The 14,331-nt window shown below is 42.7% G+C and overlaps 2 protein-coding genes and 1 non-coding gene across 3 annotated transcripts; 2 read left to right on the plus strand and 1 right to left on the minus strand.

The window, feature by feature from the left end:
- The first annotated feature begins 302 nt into the window (after window positions 1–302).
- TRNAS-GCU lies at window positions 303–384 on the plus strand. Its single transcript has one exon. It is a non-coding gene; the product is annotated as a tRNA-Ser (tRNA).
- A 9,011-nt stretch (window positions 385–9,395) lies between these two features.
- Window positions 9,396–9,780, plus strand: LOC117086891 (60S ribosomal protein L30-like). Its single transcript, XM_033216504.1, has one exon. The coding sequence runs from the start codon at window positions 9,433–9,435 to the stop codon at window positions 9,778–9,780; it is 348 nt and encodes a 115-aa protein (XP_033072395.1). The 5' UTR covers window positions 9,396–9,432.
- A 3,015-nt stretch (window positions 9,781–12,795) lies between these two features.
- Window positions 12,796–14,331, minus strand: LOC117086892 (protein Tob2-like). The gene has a single exon (XM_033216505.1). It carries the CDS (start codon window positions 13,715–13,717, stop codon window positions 13,286–13,288), a length of 432 nt encoding a protein of 143 aa, XP_033072396.1. The 5' UTR covers window positions 13,718–14,331; the 3' UTR covers window positions 12,796–13,285.

Consider the following 14,331-nt stretch of genomic DNA (forward strand, 5'->3'; position numbering starts at 1 on the left):
GTCTCGAGGGGCATGCAGGTCAGCCAACTGGAGCCGGGTCAACAGTAAAGCAGCTGATTTGTGTCTACCAATGAATGCCGGCACTGGTTCAACCTATTATTAGATATTTGCCAAGTAAATTCACTACTCTAAGTGACATCCGTCATCTTTATGGTGGTTGTGAAATGTGCCTTAATTAAGACACCTGAGTCAGAGTGTAGTTATGGGGATTAAACCAGGAAAAAAAGATTAGATCGTGTTGCTACAAGACTCACTGGGAGCACTACACAGAGGAAGAAATTCAAGTTGTCAATCCTTTGTGTGACGAGGTGGCCGAGTGGTTAAGGCGATGGACTGCTAATCCATTGTGCTCTGCACGCGTGGGTTCGAATCCCATCCTCGTCGGCTGCTTTGCAACCGTTTTGTTCCAGGAATTATAAATGATGTGGTAAGCACTTTATTTGGCGAATTCATTCCCCGTTCACCAGCCATTTCAATAATTCCCTCTGATCTTTCCTGTTCTCTGCTTCTTTATAACACTTGTCTTCGCTGTGAATGTAACTTGTTAGTTGATTTATTTGATTCATGTTTCATTCTCACCCAAATTTTCATTCCTTCGCAAGTTTTACTTAGCATGATTCCCCATTGAGGCAACAATTGAAGATTTAATTGAGGGCTATAGAAAACCATTGCCTAAAAAAGTTAAAGGTACTTATAAAATCATAAAGAGTTACATACACAACATTATGTATATTGAACCATATGGGTTACTTAAGGCATTTTCAGCCTAATTGTATACCTCTACTACAATTTTCATTTGTTATCTTAATGCTAACTTTTAAAGCAGTCACTATTGTCTAAGGATCCCTGTCTTTGAAAAAGGAAGGAGAGTGACAGTGTCTCATAGAGATATAACAAAGCTTACAAATACATTCCGTAGAACATTTCTAGTTAGTACTAAAGTATTTCCTCTTGAGAAAGGAAAGAAGAATGTCAGTATTACATAGTTTCTATTTGCAACTTCCATCTTGGCTGATCTTTTGAGAGAAAAAAAGGAACACACATAATTTTATTCAATTTATTCAATTATTTTCATTTTTAAAATAAGTACTGCATTCACATGATTCAAAAAGTATGAAAAGTTGTATAGCAAAGTTTTGTCACTAATTAGCCTTGACACCAGTAGGACACTCTTATTAGCTTTCATGTATCCTTCCAGAAACAAATTAAGACTATTATTTATAAGACTTGCATATATAAGACTACTAATCTCTCCAAGATACACTATTAAGTGAAAAAAGCATGATGTAAGACAATACATATAGGTGCTACTTGTAAAAAGCAATAAACATACCTGTATCTGAATATATATATACACACACACATAATTTTGAACATAGCATTTTATGTGTGTGTCTATATTTACAATACAAATGTCTAGTAGATATACTGTGTCCTAGGCAATATTCATTTGTAAGATATGTCAAATTTCTTCCATATAAGTTGTGTTGATTTACCCTCCCAATAAAGTGAAAAGGAGGTCAGACCACACCTGCTTATGCAGCCCTTACCAGAGAGATTGTTGTTTCAACTAACATTGTCCCAGATCATCTAAATGGAAGCTTAAGTACTCACAGTGAGGAGGAAGTGATTGAGAATCCTAGATTCTCATAAACTCAGTGACCTTAGTTTATTTCAGATTTTCTGGGTAACTACTGGCAGTTTATACATTGGGCTTCATAAATATTCAATACTTAATGGACTTTTAGGCATTAATGGTGTTGAGCTTTGTGTGATTTGAGAGTACGACTCATTTGATTTTTTTTTTTTAATGGGAATGATTTTTTGTTGTTGTTTTTTGAGACGGAGCCTTCCTCGTTGCCCAGGCTGGAGTGCAGTGGCGCGATCTCCGCTCACTGCAAGCTCCGCCTCCCGGGTTCACACCATTCTCCTGCCTCAGCTTCCCGAGCAGCTGGACTACAGGAGCCCGTCACCACGCCCGGCTAATTTTTTGTATTTTTAGTAGAGACGAGGTTTCACCGTGTTAGCCAGGATGGTCTCGATCTCCTGACCTAGTAATCCGCCCGCTTCAGCCTCCCAAAGTGCTGGGATTACAGGTGTGAGCCCCCGCGCCCCACCAGGAATGAGAATTTTAAAGCGTCTTAAGTCAGAGGTCTGAAACTGGATCACTGGCTTCATAGCATTATTAGCTTTTGGCCTGATGTGATGGCTATAATGCCAGAATTAATCTGTCTATAATTAATTATAAAATTAATCTGTCTATAACGCCAGAATTAATCCCTCTAACTCCTGCACTGTCGGTGTCCACAGAGTGGCAATGTGGTGTTGAAGACACTAGCCGAAGACCACCAGGAACAAACCAAAATCAGATTTAATACATAGATGAAGTGACAAGGTATTCCAGAGTAACGGAGAAATGCAGTTCAACAAGAGGCTAGAGAGAGCTGTCTTGTGTAAGGTTGGGGTTCCTATTCGAGGATTCTGAGGAGTCTCTAAGAGAAGCGGGATCAGTTCTGGGTTGCTTGGTGTTTCCGAGGCGGGGTTAAGAGTAGCGGGGATTAGCTAGGGATTGGGCGTGGTCATAAGGAGAGGGTGATCTTCGATATCCCCAGTAGTACATGGATGGGTGTGGCAAAGCGGGTCTGCGCACTCGTAAAAAGGCAGCAATTGCTCAAAGAGGGGTCATTTCTACATTTTACAGCTGCTGCATGATCTTGGAAAACAGTGTTTCCTGTTTACTTTGCATCTGGCTTTACCTGTCCTCCCAGTCCCTGGTTAACAGCTTTTGGTTTTTGTTTGTTTGTTTGTTTTCAATTGGAGACTTCCTTTCTTTTCATGGTGACAGGTTTTCACTCTTCCCAACACTTAGGAAACTGTTCTCTGGCTCAGTGGGGTAGGAAGTTACACTGAACGCAATTTCTCCTCCTCCGGCCTGAGGTCGGGTTCGCGGTAGGATTGCCAGATAAGATACAGAATACCCAATTAAATTTGAATTTCAGATAAAGGACGAACAAAATTTTTGCATACAAATCAAGCAACACGTGACCTGGTGAGGCCGGGCGTCTGTGAGCGGGCTAAGGGGCAAAGCGAGAGGTGAGGATCTTCGGAAGATGAGGCCATGGGTGTCGCATCCTGAGAAACCTTCCCATTCGGGCTTTTCCACCTGGCTGCCGAGCAGTTGATAAACCTAAGATAGTGTCCTTTTCTGAGGTCTCCAGGGCTCAGCCCAACTTGATTCACAGAGAAAAGGCATTAAATTACAACGTGAGAACTCTTTCGTTTTGAAACATAACATTCTCACTCCTTGGAATTAAATATATCAAGTTGGAAAGGAGTTTTACTCAGTAAAGGAGAGAAATGAGCAGTTACTGGAGAGGTAAACGCAAAACTAGACCCCCAGGTCCGGTTGAGTCTTGAACTCACATCCCCAGATTCCAAGCGCAGTAATAAATCCTTACCCAGCCCAAGAGCAGTTGCCTCCACAATATCTAGCATAGAGAAATGAATTGGCTGCTTCATAAAGAGTTTCTGGCGAATATAGAAGTTGCTATGTTGTCTGCTACCAAGCTGTGCAGTGGCATCAGTTCATGAGACTTTAAGAAGAGCTGGGTTTGGGCTGAGGGAAGAGAAACTGGAGCACAGGGTACTACTTCTGTTTCTGATGAGGAAGAGGCAAGGGTCCAAATGAACTGGGAGTCAGTTGTAAGGCTGATGTCACACTTTTCTGGTGGGGATGGCAAATTTGCCTATCATTTATCACAATTTAAAAGTAGATATTAGAGTTCAAAAATAGACTCATGATACCAACTGATTTTCATCAAAGTTGCCAAGGTGATTCAGTTAGTCCTTTAGAGGGGAAAGGAAAGTCTTTTCAGCTAATGGAGGTGTACCAATTGGACAAGAGCCATGTGCAAAAACAAAACAAAACAAAAACATGAATCTCCATCCTTACCTAACACTGTATACAAAAAATAACTCACAACAGCCCACAGACCAAAATAAAACCTAAAACTAAACCTATGACTTTAAGATTTCTTAAAGTAAACTTCAGAGAAAATCCTTATGACTTTGTTAGACAAGGATTTTAAAATAGAAAAAACCATAAATCATAAAAAATTGATAATTTGACAGTCAAAATTAAAAATTTCTGTTCTTTGAAAGGTACTGTTAGTAAAAACGGACAACTCTCTGACTCAGAGAAAACATGTGTAGATTTTGCACAACAATAGGAAAACAATTCCACCCTCCCCAGTAAAAATGGGGAAAAGATTTGAATTACACTTTAACAAAAATGATATACAGATAGCAAACAAGCACATGAGAAAACTTCAATATCGTTGTCATTAGGAAAATTCAAATTAAAACCACTACATGCCTATTACAATGGCAAAACTTTTAAAAAAAATTAAAAACCAATACTAAGTGCTGATGAGGGTATGGAAAAATTGAAACTCTCAGACTTTGCCAGTGAGAATGTAAAAATGGTATGGCCACTTGGAAAAACAGTTTGACAGGTTTTTTTTTTTTTTTTTTTTTTTTGAGACAGAGTCTCGCTCTGTCACCCGGGCTGGAGTGCAGTGGCCAGATCTCAGCTCACTGCAAGCTCCGCCTCCCGAGTTTACGCCATTCTCCTGCCTCAGCCTCCCCAGTAGCTGGGACTACAGGCGCCCACCACCTCGCCCGGCTAGTTTTTTTTGTATTTTTTTTAGTAGAGACTGGGTTTCACCATGTTAGCCAGGATGGTCTTGATCTCCTGACCTAGTGATCCGCCCGTCTTGGCCTCCCAAAGTGCTGGGATTACAGGCTTGAGCCACCGCGCCCGGCCTTGACAGGTTTTTTAAATAAAGTTAAGTATATTCTTACTCCATGACCCAATAATCCTCCTGTAGATATTTACTCAGAAAAACTGAAAACATGTCCACCTGTACACAAATGTTTATAGCAGTTTTATGTGTAATTGCCAAAACTGGAAACAATCCAAATGTCTATCACCTAGTGAACAGATAAGCAAATTGTGGTACATCTATGTAATGGAATATTATTCAGCAGCATAAAGAACAAACCAGATAAACACAACATAAATGAGTCTCAAAAGCAGTGTGCCAAGTGAAAGAAAGTAGAAACCAGACTTAAATGCTTGTACTGTATGATTCTATTCCAGATAAGACAAAAGATAAAGTAAAAAATCACATTAGTAATTGTCTGGCTGGGAGTAGAGGGAAAGATTGACTAAAGAGAAGTGAGGAAGAATATGGTGGAGGGGTGCTGGAAATGTATATCTTGTTATTGTAGAGATCTTTACATGACTACATGTGTCTGCCAAAATTCATCCAACTACATATAAAAAGGTAAATTGTACTGAATGGAAATTAAACTTCAATAAACTGATTTTTTAAAAGGTAGATATCATCACTTCGCTATTCCACTTCTAAAACTCTATTCTACAGAAATATTTGCATAAATTCAACAAGGTATGAACAGGAGCATAAAAGAATGTTCAAGGTAGCAGCCTTTGAAAGAGGGTTGGTATAAGGTTGGTTAAACAAATTATGGTACATCAACTTAATTGTACTACTATACAACCATCAAAAAGAATAAAATAGACAGGTAGTAACTGACATAAAAAGCGTGCTGCAGAACAATATTGTGTAGCAGTTTCTGTTTTTGTAAATATAAGTCTAGAAGTACACATACAATTATATATTCATTTTTAAGTAGCTTTGAGGAATACATGCCAAAGCCAAACTCTGGCAGATTATTTTTTTTTATTTTTAGGAATTGAATGGGGGGGGGTGTGCAAGGGCTTTTTGGTTAATACTAAATTTGCTTTTGCAACGTCTGAAGGGGTTGGCAGGCAGAGGAGCATATAACTTTATATCATTTTAAAAATTGTGGTGGGGCACGGTGGCTTACCCGAGAAATCCCAGCACTTTGAGAGGCCTAGGCGCAAAGATTGCTTGAACGCAGGAGTTGGAGGCTGCCCTGAACTAGGATTGCACCACTGCACTCCAGCCTGGGCGACTGTGCGAGATCCAGCATTAAGTAAATAAATAAATAATCTATATAATACAATTAATAGTCACTTACATAGGACTCCAGAGTCAATGTTACATTCGGCGCTGACCACCTACTGCGTTGAGCTTAGTGATGACGGTAGTGTGAAGACTGTGAAAAAAGTAAAAGGTAGAATTTCTACCTGCAAAGGATTTGTCATGCTTTGCCTGGCAGAGATGGGGGTTGGGAGTGCTAAAAAGCACGGGGCGGGGGTGGGGGTGAGGTGTTAGTAGTGTCTGGGCAAAGGAATTGGGAGATCTGATCTTCGTCTAGCGGGACCATTTGGGTAGCCCTTTAAGGATCTGAGGAAAGACTCTTGAAATTCACGGGTTGGGAGATTCCCTGGCGACCATCCAGGAACCTCAAGGTAGGACACTAAGGTGGGATTGGGGGATGGAATCTCAGAGCAAAGAGCAGTGGGTGCGCCGACGTGTAATCTTTACTGGATGCGTTCCCAGGTCCTTCTAGGTTTAAAATGTCTGAATCAGAAAGACCAAAATTTAAGAATCGGAGTCCAAAGCAGAAAAACAACAGAGTGAGGAAGACCTACTTAATAAATATTCCTCAAGCACCTCTTACTCGTTGGAGTGTGCAGTGAGAGCAGGCGGTGCAATCCGGGCTGGCCACGCAATGGATACTGTGCTTCCCCACTCTTGGCAGAATCTCGCGGCCCGGACCTTTTTCTATCGAGGAATTTCCTTTTTGATCCAGATCTAATTTCATGATTTTTGTTTGTTCGTTTTGTAGAGACGGAGTCTTGCCAAGTTGGCCAGGCTAGTCTCCAACTCTTGGGCTCAAGTGATCCTCCCACTCGGCCTCCCTAAACGCTGGGATTACAGCCAGCCACCCGCGCCCAGCCTGTTGGTTTTTCCTCCTTTTGCACCTCTAGTTCCCGCGAACTTTAAATACCCTGACTGACAAAGCGCGCGCTGCCAAAACCGTGTGTTAGGTGGAAGTTGAGTTCCCCCTCCGCTTCAGTTTCTGTTCTGAGCTCTGCCTTTCTCTCAGTGGTTAGTTCCCGTAATTGCTCTCACTCCAGCGAGTCAGTGCTGGTAGCAATGCTTGTAACTGCAAATGCAGATGAAATTAAAAGATATTATTTTGTTTAATGCTCTGCAATATGATTGAAAAACCTGGTTACAAAGTATTTCTACAAAACATACCAGACAACCTTTGGAAGAAATGGAAAATCAAACATACCAATTAGAATAGAACAAATAAAAGTTGTCAACAGACTTCCCCCAGAAAAAGCATTAGACATAACAGTTTCACAGATAAATTTTAATAAACCATTAAGGAACAGATAATTTCAATGCATTTAAAATGATTCCAGAATGTAAAAAGCAAAGGGAATATTCGATTTTTTTCAGAAACAATTCTAAGAGTGATCACAAAACTCAAGATAATTACCAATAGGAAAACCCCATTTTTCATTCTTTCTTATGCCGAATCCTAAATAAAATGATAGCGAACAGAATCCAGCAGCACACTAAAGGAATAAATAATTCACAATGACAAAATGGAGATGAGCGTAAGTATTATTTAAAATAGAAAAATCTTTAAACATAATTCACCACATTAGCATACGTGAGGAGAAAAAGCATATAAGGATTTAGGTAAATGTGGAAATGGCATTTGGTTGCATTAAGATCCATTTTTTTGGTTGTAATTTTTGAAACTTTTAATAAAAGAGGATAGCTCCTTACCTCACATTAGAAAACATATCTAACTTACATCAATGGTCATCATCCTGCTTTTCAGAGAATACATTATATGCATTGCCTTTGAAGTTAGCAACAAGTTAGAAAGATGTCCACTTTCATCACAAGAATTTTGTAGTGTTTTGGGTTAGTCAGAATTATTTAAATAAATAAATTCAAAAGAAGGGGATAAAAGTATCATTACATTGGATATATGAAGGTACACAGGATTTGTTTATGAAATTAAAGATATTTATACAAATAAATAAGAGAAATCACTTGCCTTCCTATCCACACACAATGGAAGAAAAGACCCCATTTACAATAGCAACAAAAGAGATAAAACATTGAGAAATAAATTTAGAAGGAAATTACGAGATGAATATAAAGAACACTTTGTCAATCTTCTCTACAAGTTAGTCTACATATTTAACATAATGCCAATACAAATTAAAATAGAGTTTTGTTTTCAAACTGTATATATTGCTTCTAAAGTTTACATGGAAAATAAACAACATTAGTAGCCAAGAAAATTCAGAAAAGAATAATGAGGCAGACATACACCTTTTGGGTATTTAGACATATTTTAAGGCATAGCGAATAAAACATTGTAGTACAAATAGGATAGAAAATCCAGAAGCAGGCACAAATATTTAAGCGTTTGATAAAGTTGACATTTCAAGGCAGTGGAGAAAAGATGAATTATGCTATAAAGGGTACTGGAATATCTAGATAGACATCTGAAAAAAATAGAGCATAATCCACATCTCACATCTCACAACCAGGGAATTCAAAATTTAAACAGAAAAAAAAAATCCCATAGAAGCACTAAAAAAAATAAATAAAAGAGAGAATTTTCTTTTATAGTTTTGTCATGAGGAGGTCTAAGTATCACAGAAAACCTAGAAAACATAAAAGATTATTAAATTAAACTACTTAAAAATTTAAAATTTCTCGGAGGCTGAGGCAGGAGAATGGCCATAAACCCGGGAGGCGGAGCTTGCAGTGAGCTGAGATCCGGCCACTGCACTCCAGCCTGGGCGACAGAGCCAGACTCCATCTCAAAAAAAAAAAAAAAAAATTTAAATTTCTGTATAACAAAAACCACGAACAAAGTTAAATAGAAAAATTCTGTGTTTATCACAAAGGACTGATTTCCCTAATACATGATAATCATACAAGTCAACAAAAGAAATACTATCACAGGCCGCCTGCAATGACTCACGCCTTAATCCTAGCACTTTGGCTGAGGTGGGCAGATCACTTGAGTTCAGGAGTTCAAGACCAGCCTGGCCAACATGGTGAAACTCTGTCTCTACCAAAAAATACAAAACTTAGCAGGGTGTTGTGGGCACGCCTGCAGTCCCAGCTACTAAGGAGGCTGAGGCACGAGAATCACTTGAACCTGGGAGGTGGAGGTTGTAGTAAGCCAAGATCACGCCACTGCACTCCAGCTATGGGCAGCAGAGGGAGACTATGTCTCAAAAACAAAAAGAAACACCATCACAAACAGAAAAAATGGAAAAGACATAAACAGAAAATTCACAGGAAGGAAATATGCATGAATACTAATTCATTCAACCTCATTCATATTTAAAGAAATGTTCCTTTCTCACTCCCTTGCAGCATCCTGGTGGCTGCTCTTGGTTGGAGGCCATCTGGCACCTAAGGCAGGAAGATGGTGGCTGCAAAGAAAACGAAAAAATCCCTGGAGTCCAGCAACTCTAGGCTCCAACTTGTTTTGAAAAGAGGAAAGGATGTGCTGGGGTACAAGCGGACTCTGCAGATGATCAGACAAGGCAAAGCGAAATTGGTCATTCTCGTTAACAACTGCCTACCTTTGAAGAAATCTGAAATAGAGTACTATACAATTTTGGCCAAAACTGGTGTCCATCACTATAGTAGCAATAATATTGAACTGGCCACAGGATGTGGAAAATACTATAGAGTATGCACACTGGCTATCATTGATCCAGGTGATTCTGGTATCTTTAGAAGCATGCCAGCACAGACTAGTGAAAAGTAAACCATGCAAAAATTGCTTTAAATAAACTCGCCAGAGCTTGTTTTTTAAAAAACGTTCATTAATACCACAATAATATGCCATTTTTTCCCAATAAGACTGTCAAAGATCAAAAACTTCGGTGAAGGTGGGAGGGGAAATAACTTTCAGGTATTGTGAGAGAGCTGTAAATTTTTATAACTACTTTGGGGGCAATCTAGCAGTATGTACACATTTTTTAAAATTATATAATATATCATGCTTTCCATACAAACTTAAAACAATCTGGAACAGTAGAAACTCTACAGATTTCATAAATCTTTTTGTTTTGTTTTTAAACTAAAAATTTCCAAACATACCAATGTCCCATTCCAAAATATTGCACAACATTCTGAATACAAACCCCTTGATTGTGTTCTTCCTTCACTAAAGAAAAAAGCTCATGACCCTGCTCTCCTGGTTCCTCTCTAGACTTGCCTCAATGCCCCCTTCCCATCCCTAGAGAGAAAACTAGAGGATCCATAGCTCACTGCATTGAGGAAAAGACATCATTCCAGACTAACAGTTCACGTTCTTCACAAGATAATCTACCTTCTGATTTGTTCCTGGGAAAGAGGGATAGATAGAGACAGGATGGGGAAAGGGGAGAAAAGATTTTATTATCTTTTCTGAGGTTTGTTTTCCTGAAAAAAAAATGTTTCTCTCATCTTTTTAAGGAAAAATCTTGAAAAGTAAAAAAAATGTTTATTGTGTTAGAAATATACATCTATTATACATACCTCTTACATTTCACAAGTATAGCAAATTATTCAATACAAATGGACATCAAAACATGTAAAAAATTTTTAGAAAGTTTTCCTATGAAACCAGGTAAATTAGTGCAGGTTTCTGTTTTTGTTTTCGTAAAAAAATAAAATTGAAGCAAAAATGCCTAGATTTGAGACAAGACAGATTGAACTGGGCTCTAGAGCCCAGCACTGAAGTCATGCTCTTGAACACACAATTTTCCTTACATTTCAAAAGACACGAAGGGATTGGTCACCCCTTTCTCCCTGCATGTGGTGAGAAACAAGCTGACCTAGATGTGGGTGGATGCCTGTGTGTGTGGATGATAGGAGGGCTAGAAGGGGATGTAAGACAGTATCCAACCTTTCCCAGAGAGAAGCTATCTGCTGGGCCTATCACCTATGTGGGAGCTGTGAATGAGGGAGAGCGTGGCCCAAACTGGGCTGGCCCCTGAGAAGTCTAGGGGAACAGATAGTGCTGGGCTGAGAAATCAGGGCACTGCCTGCTGGGGGAAGTAGAGCTAGTGCCCACTGCAGGGAGAGGAGGCTGGCAGTGCCTGCCTGGGCTGGACCCACAGCCACAGCAGTTGCCCACTTGAGGTCCCTGGGGAGGATGGAGTGAGTGTGGCGGCAGGGGTTTTGGTGCTTTCTAGTGATGGGACCCTGATGCCAACTGCCCCACTTGCCAAAGAATAAAATGTTTATTACCCTGCTCCCCTGGCTCCTGTCCACGTTTGCCTGGCCTTCTAGGGTTGGAGAAACAAACCCTCTTCTAGCAAAGGCAGAGGAGCAAACACTCTTCTGTGATCCAAACACGTCAGATGGGAGTGCAGAGTCCCTGTCCAGGACACTACCCCTCACTGTATTAAGGTCCAGTGGGGTTAGGTCAGGGCAGTGAGGGGGATAGTAGGAAGTACTGAGAAGCTCTATCAGGCAGGGGCACAAATGTACTCAAATAACATCTACAACCAAAAGACCAAAAAGTATCCACTCCAGGCTCAGGGCTGCCCACTGCAGATGCTGACTCCAATATCCCACCCTGCCTCCCTTCTCACCCCCATAGGTGCTCAGGTGAGCAGCTTCCCACGTGGCTAAGGTCACACAATAGGAGGGTCGAAGTCCAGGGACTTCTCATAGGCATCAGAGGCTTGGGTATTCCCTTGGCCCTTCAGAGCTAACCTATTTTTCTGGTGGAGGCAGTCAAAAACAAAAGTGCAGATCCCTCTGCAGTCTGGAAACCAGTTCCTTCTGCAGTGCTTCTCTCTGGGAGTGTCTTAGGCTTAACCATAGTGGTGTGACCCCACCACACACACTGCAAAAGGACTGCTAATACTCCCAGCCCACTCCCCAGCCTCACACATTAATAAGCATTTGTCGCAACCCAGAATCACATCTAGAGAGTAAGTTTCACATGGCTTGGAATCCTTTAAAACTGGACAGCAAACCATACACACACACACACACACACACACCACCTCCCTACCCACAACTTCTGGCCCAGGGCAGAAGAAGCTGCATGAGAGAAAGAAAAGGCCATATGCATCAGTGGCTGGGTGGCCAGGGCCTTGATGATGGTCTGGGCCTGGAGGGAATGGTGAGGTGGGGCCTCAGGACAGAGATGACAGGAATTAAACTAGATAAAATGCTAACCTTACTGTAGTCACAGACATCAGCTCTAGGGTGTGTGTGGGGGGGTGTCAAGTGGCCAACTGGCAGCTCCTTGTGGCCCAGCCTGAAATGGAGTGGGGGCTGGAGTCAGGCCTATTTCGGTGGCAGGGCCTGAGAAGGCCTGCCAAGATTGGATGGCTTTGAGTGTGAGGATAGCTGGGTGACAGAGGCAGTGACACAGGCCAGCCTCTCCCTGTTCCAGGGAGGGTCAGGTTCCAGCTGCAGCTCTTCCTTCCCTGTGAGCTTGGACACACCAATCCTAAACCAGGAGTGTGAGGAGGAAGGGAGGAACAGGGAGCAGAAATTCATTTCTGGACCATTCTTAGCAAAGGAAGCCACCAATTAAAGATGTTATATAGAGAACTACATATTAAAAAAACAAAGACAGAAAAAAGAAATATAAAACCCAAACCATACAGGCTGATGGGCAAGTTGTAAGTGGTAGGGGGTTAAGTTAAACACATTTTGGTGCTTTGGGAGCCCCTCCCATTCCGTGCCTGCACTAGATCTTTTTTTCTAGAAGTGAGAGTGAGAAAATCTTCTTGTACATTTTTCTTTTCCTTTTTTTTGGTTTTTTTTCTTTTTTTTTTTTTTTTTGGCCTTTCCTTTTCTTTCTCTTTTCTGTGGTCTTGGGTGCCTGGCCCCAGGGCAGGTAGACAGTCAGTTGGCCAGCACCACGGACTGGAATGGTTGACTAGGATATTGCATGGTGTTCAGGTTGTAGCTGAGGCCTTCCATGAAGGGTGGCTTCTCCAGGAAGAGGCGGGTGGTGCCACCTCCAAATACCTAGACCATGCAGAAGCTGCTGTTGTTGCAGGTGACAGTCCCACTGCCTTCAAAGGGGGATGGGGTGCCACTGCTCTGGCCATTGGCCCCATCAAAGAAGAAACTGGGCGAGCCACCACTGTTGTACTTGAGACTGTACGTGGCCTTGGGCGAGAGCTAGGATTGAGGGCCCGGTTGAGTGGGATGAAGTTCAGTGAATGCATAGACAGAGAAAGACTCTTGTGTTTCAACAAACTGTTGGTGCTAAAGCGGGCAATGGAGGCTACTGTGGTGGCTGCTGGCCACTTGCCTCACCGCTGGCTGCTCCTCCACCACTTCCTGCCCCACCCCTCTTCTTTATCTTCATGGAGCCTAATTTGGTGGCAGCAAAGGAGTCTATGGTGTAGGTGATGGGCTGGCGAGGCAGAGGATGAAGGTGGGGCTGGGTGATGGGAAAAGCATGGCGACGGGGAGTTGGACAAGGAGCTGTCCTGGCTTCCGATGGGCACGAGTATCTGGTCGTCAGGGCTGAAACTGCTCTTGATCTCCATGTCCAGCTCCAGGGCCCCGCAGCCCTCACTGTCATCCAGGTACAGCACTGTCACTGCTCCCTTCTCGCCAATCTGGTAGGACACCTCGAAGGGGTCAATCCATGTGCTTATCTCCTCAGGCACATTGGCCCGCACATCTTCCACTGCCAGGCCACTTCGCTTGGCGGCCAGCTCCCCAAAGGGGTTCACCATCTCCCCAGTGTGGACGTGGTGGAAGCCAGAGCCCTTCAGCGGTTTGTCAGGGTACCAGTGGACTTCTTATTTCTTTTTCAGAAGCGCCAGAGCAGCTTGTTGTACAAGAGTAGAAAATGATGAAGTTCAGGGGTGCTTTGATCTCCAGCTGCATAGTCCTTTCCTAGGCAGAGAATCAGCACAGGGCCCGTGCACAGCCTTGGGCTCCAGAAGGCTTCCGGTCTCCGCCGCGGCTGGGCGCTCTGTCGGCCTCGGGGCGGCTTCTCCCTCTAGAGTGGTCCTGAGCGCGGGGCGGAGGTCGCTCTCTCTTCCTTTCCCGGAGCCGCGCGGCTGGGAGCCGAAGTCCTTTTCGTCGTCGAGGGTTGGGGGACGAAGCAGGCAGCTATGGGTCATGACTCTCAAAAATGATTCTTTCAGCTCTTAGGAGGTCGGGCGGTTGGGGGATGGAGGGCTGGCGGGCGGCGACCTGGCGGGGAGAACGGACCAGAGGGTGGCCCGTGTCGGGGAGCTGAAGAAGCTCCCGGCTGCGGCCGCGGGGCGGTCCTGCCCTCCTGGCCCTGCGTCGCTCGAGCTGCTGGCTTTTCTCCGCGGAAGACCCCCACCTTTCAGCGCCC

This window comes from Trachypithecus francoisi, unplaced genomic scaffold, assembly GCF_009764315.1.
Source record: "Trachypithecus francoisi isolate TF-2019V2 unplaced genomic scaffold, Tfra_2.0 Lachesis_group10, whole genome shotgun sequence".
NCBI lineage: Eukaryota > Metazoa > Chordata > Mammalia > Primates > Cercopithecidae > Trachypithecus > Trachypithecus francoisi.

Bases quoted from the DNA above. Each gene is read 5' to 3' on its own strand.
- LOC117086892 (XM_033216505.1), bottom strand. From the start codon at position 13,717: ATGGTGAACCCCTTTGGGGAGCTGGCCGCCAAGCGAAGTGGCCTGGCA.
- LOC117086891 (XM_033216504.1), top strand. From the start codon at position 9,433: ATGGTGGCTGCAAAGAAAACGAAAAAATCCCTGGAGTCCAGCAACTCT.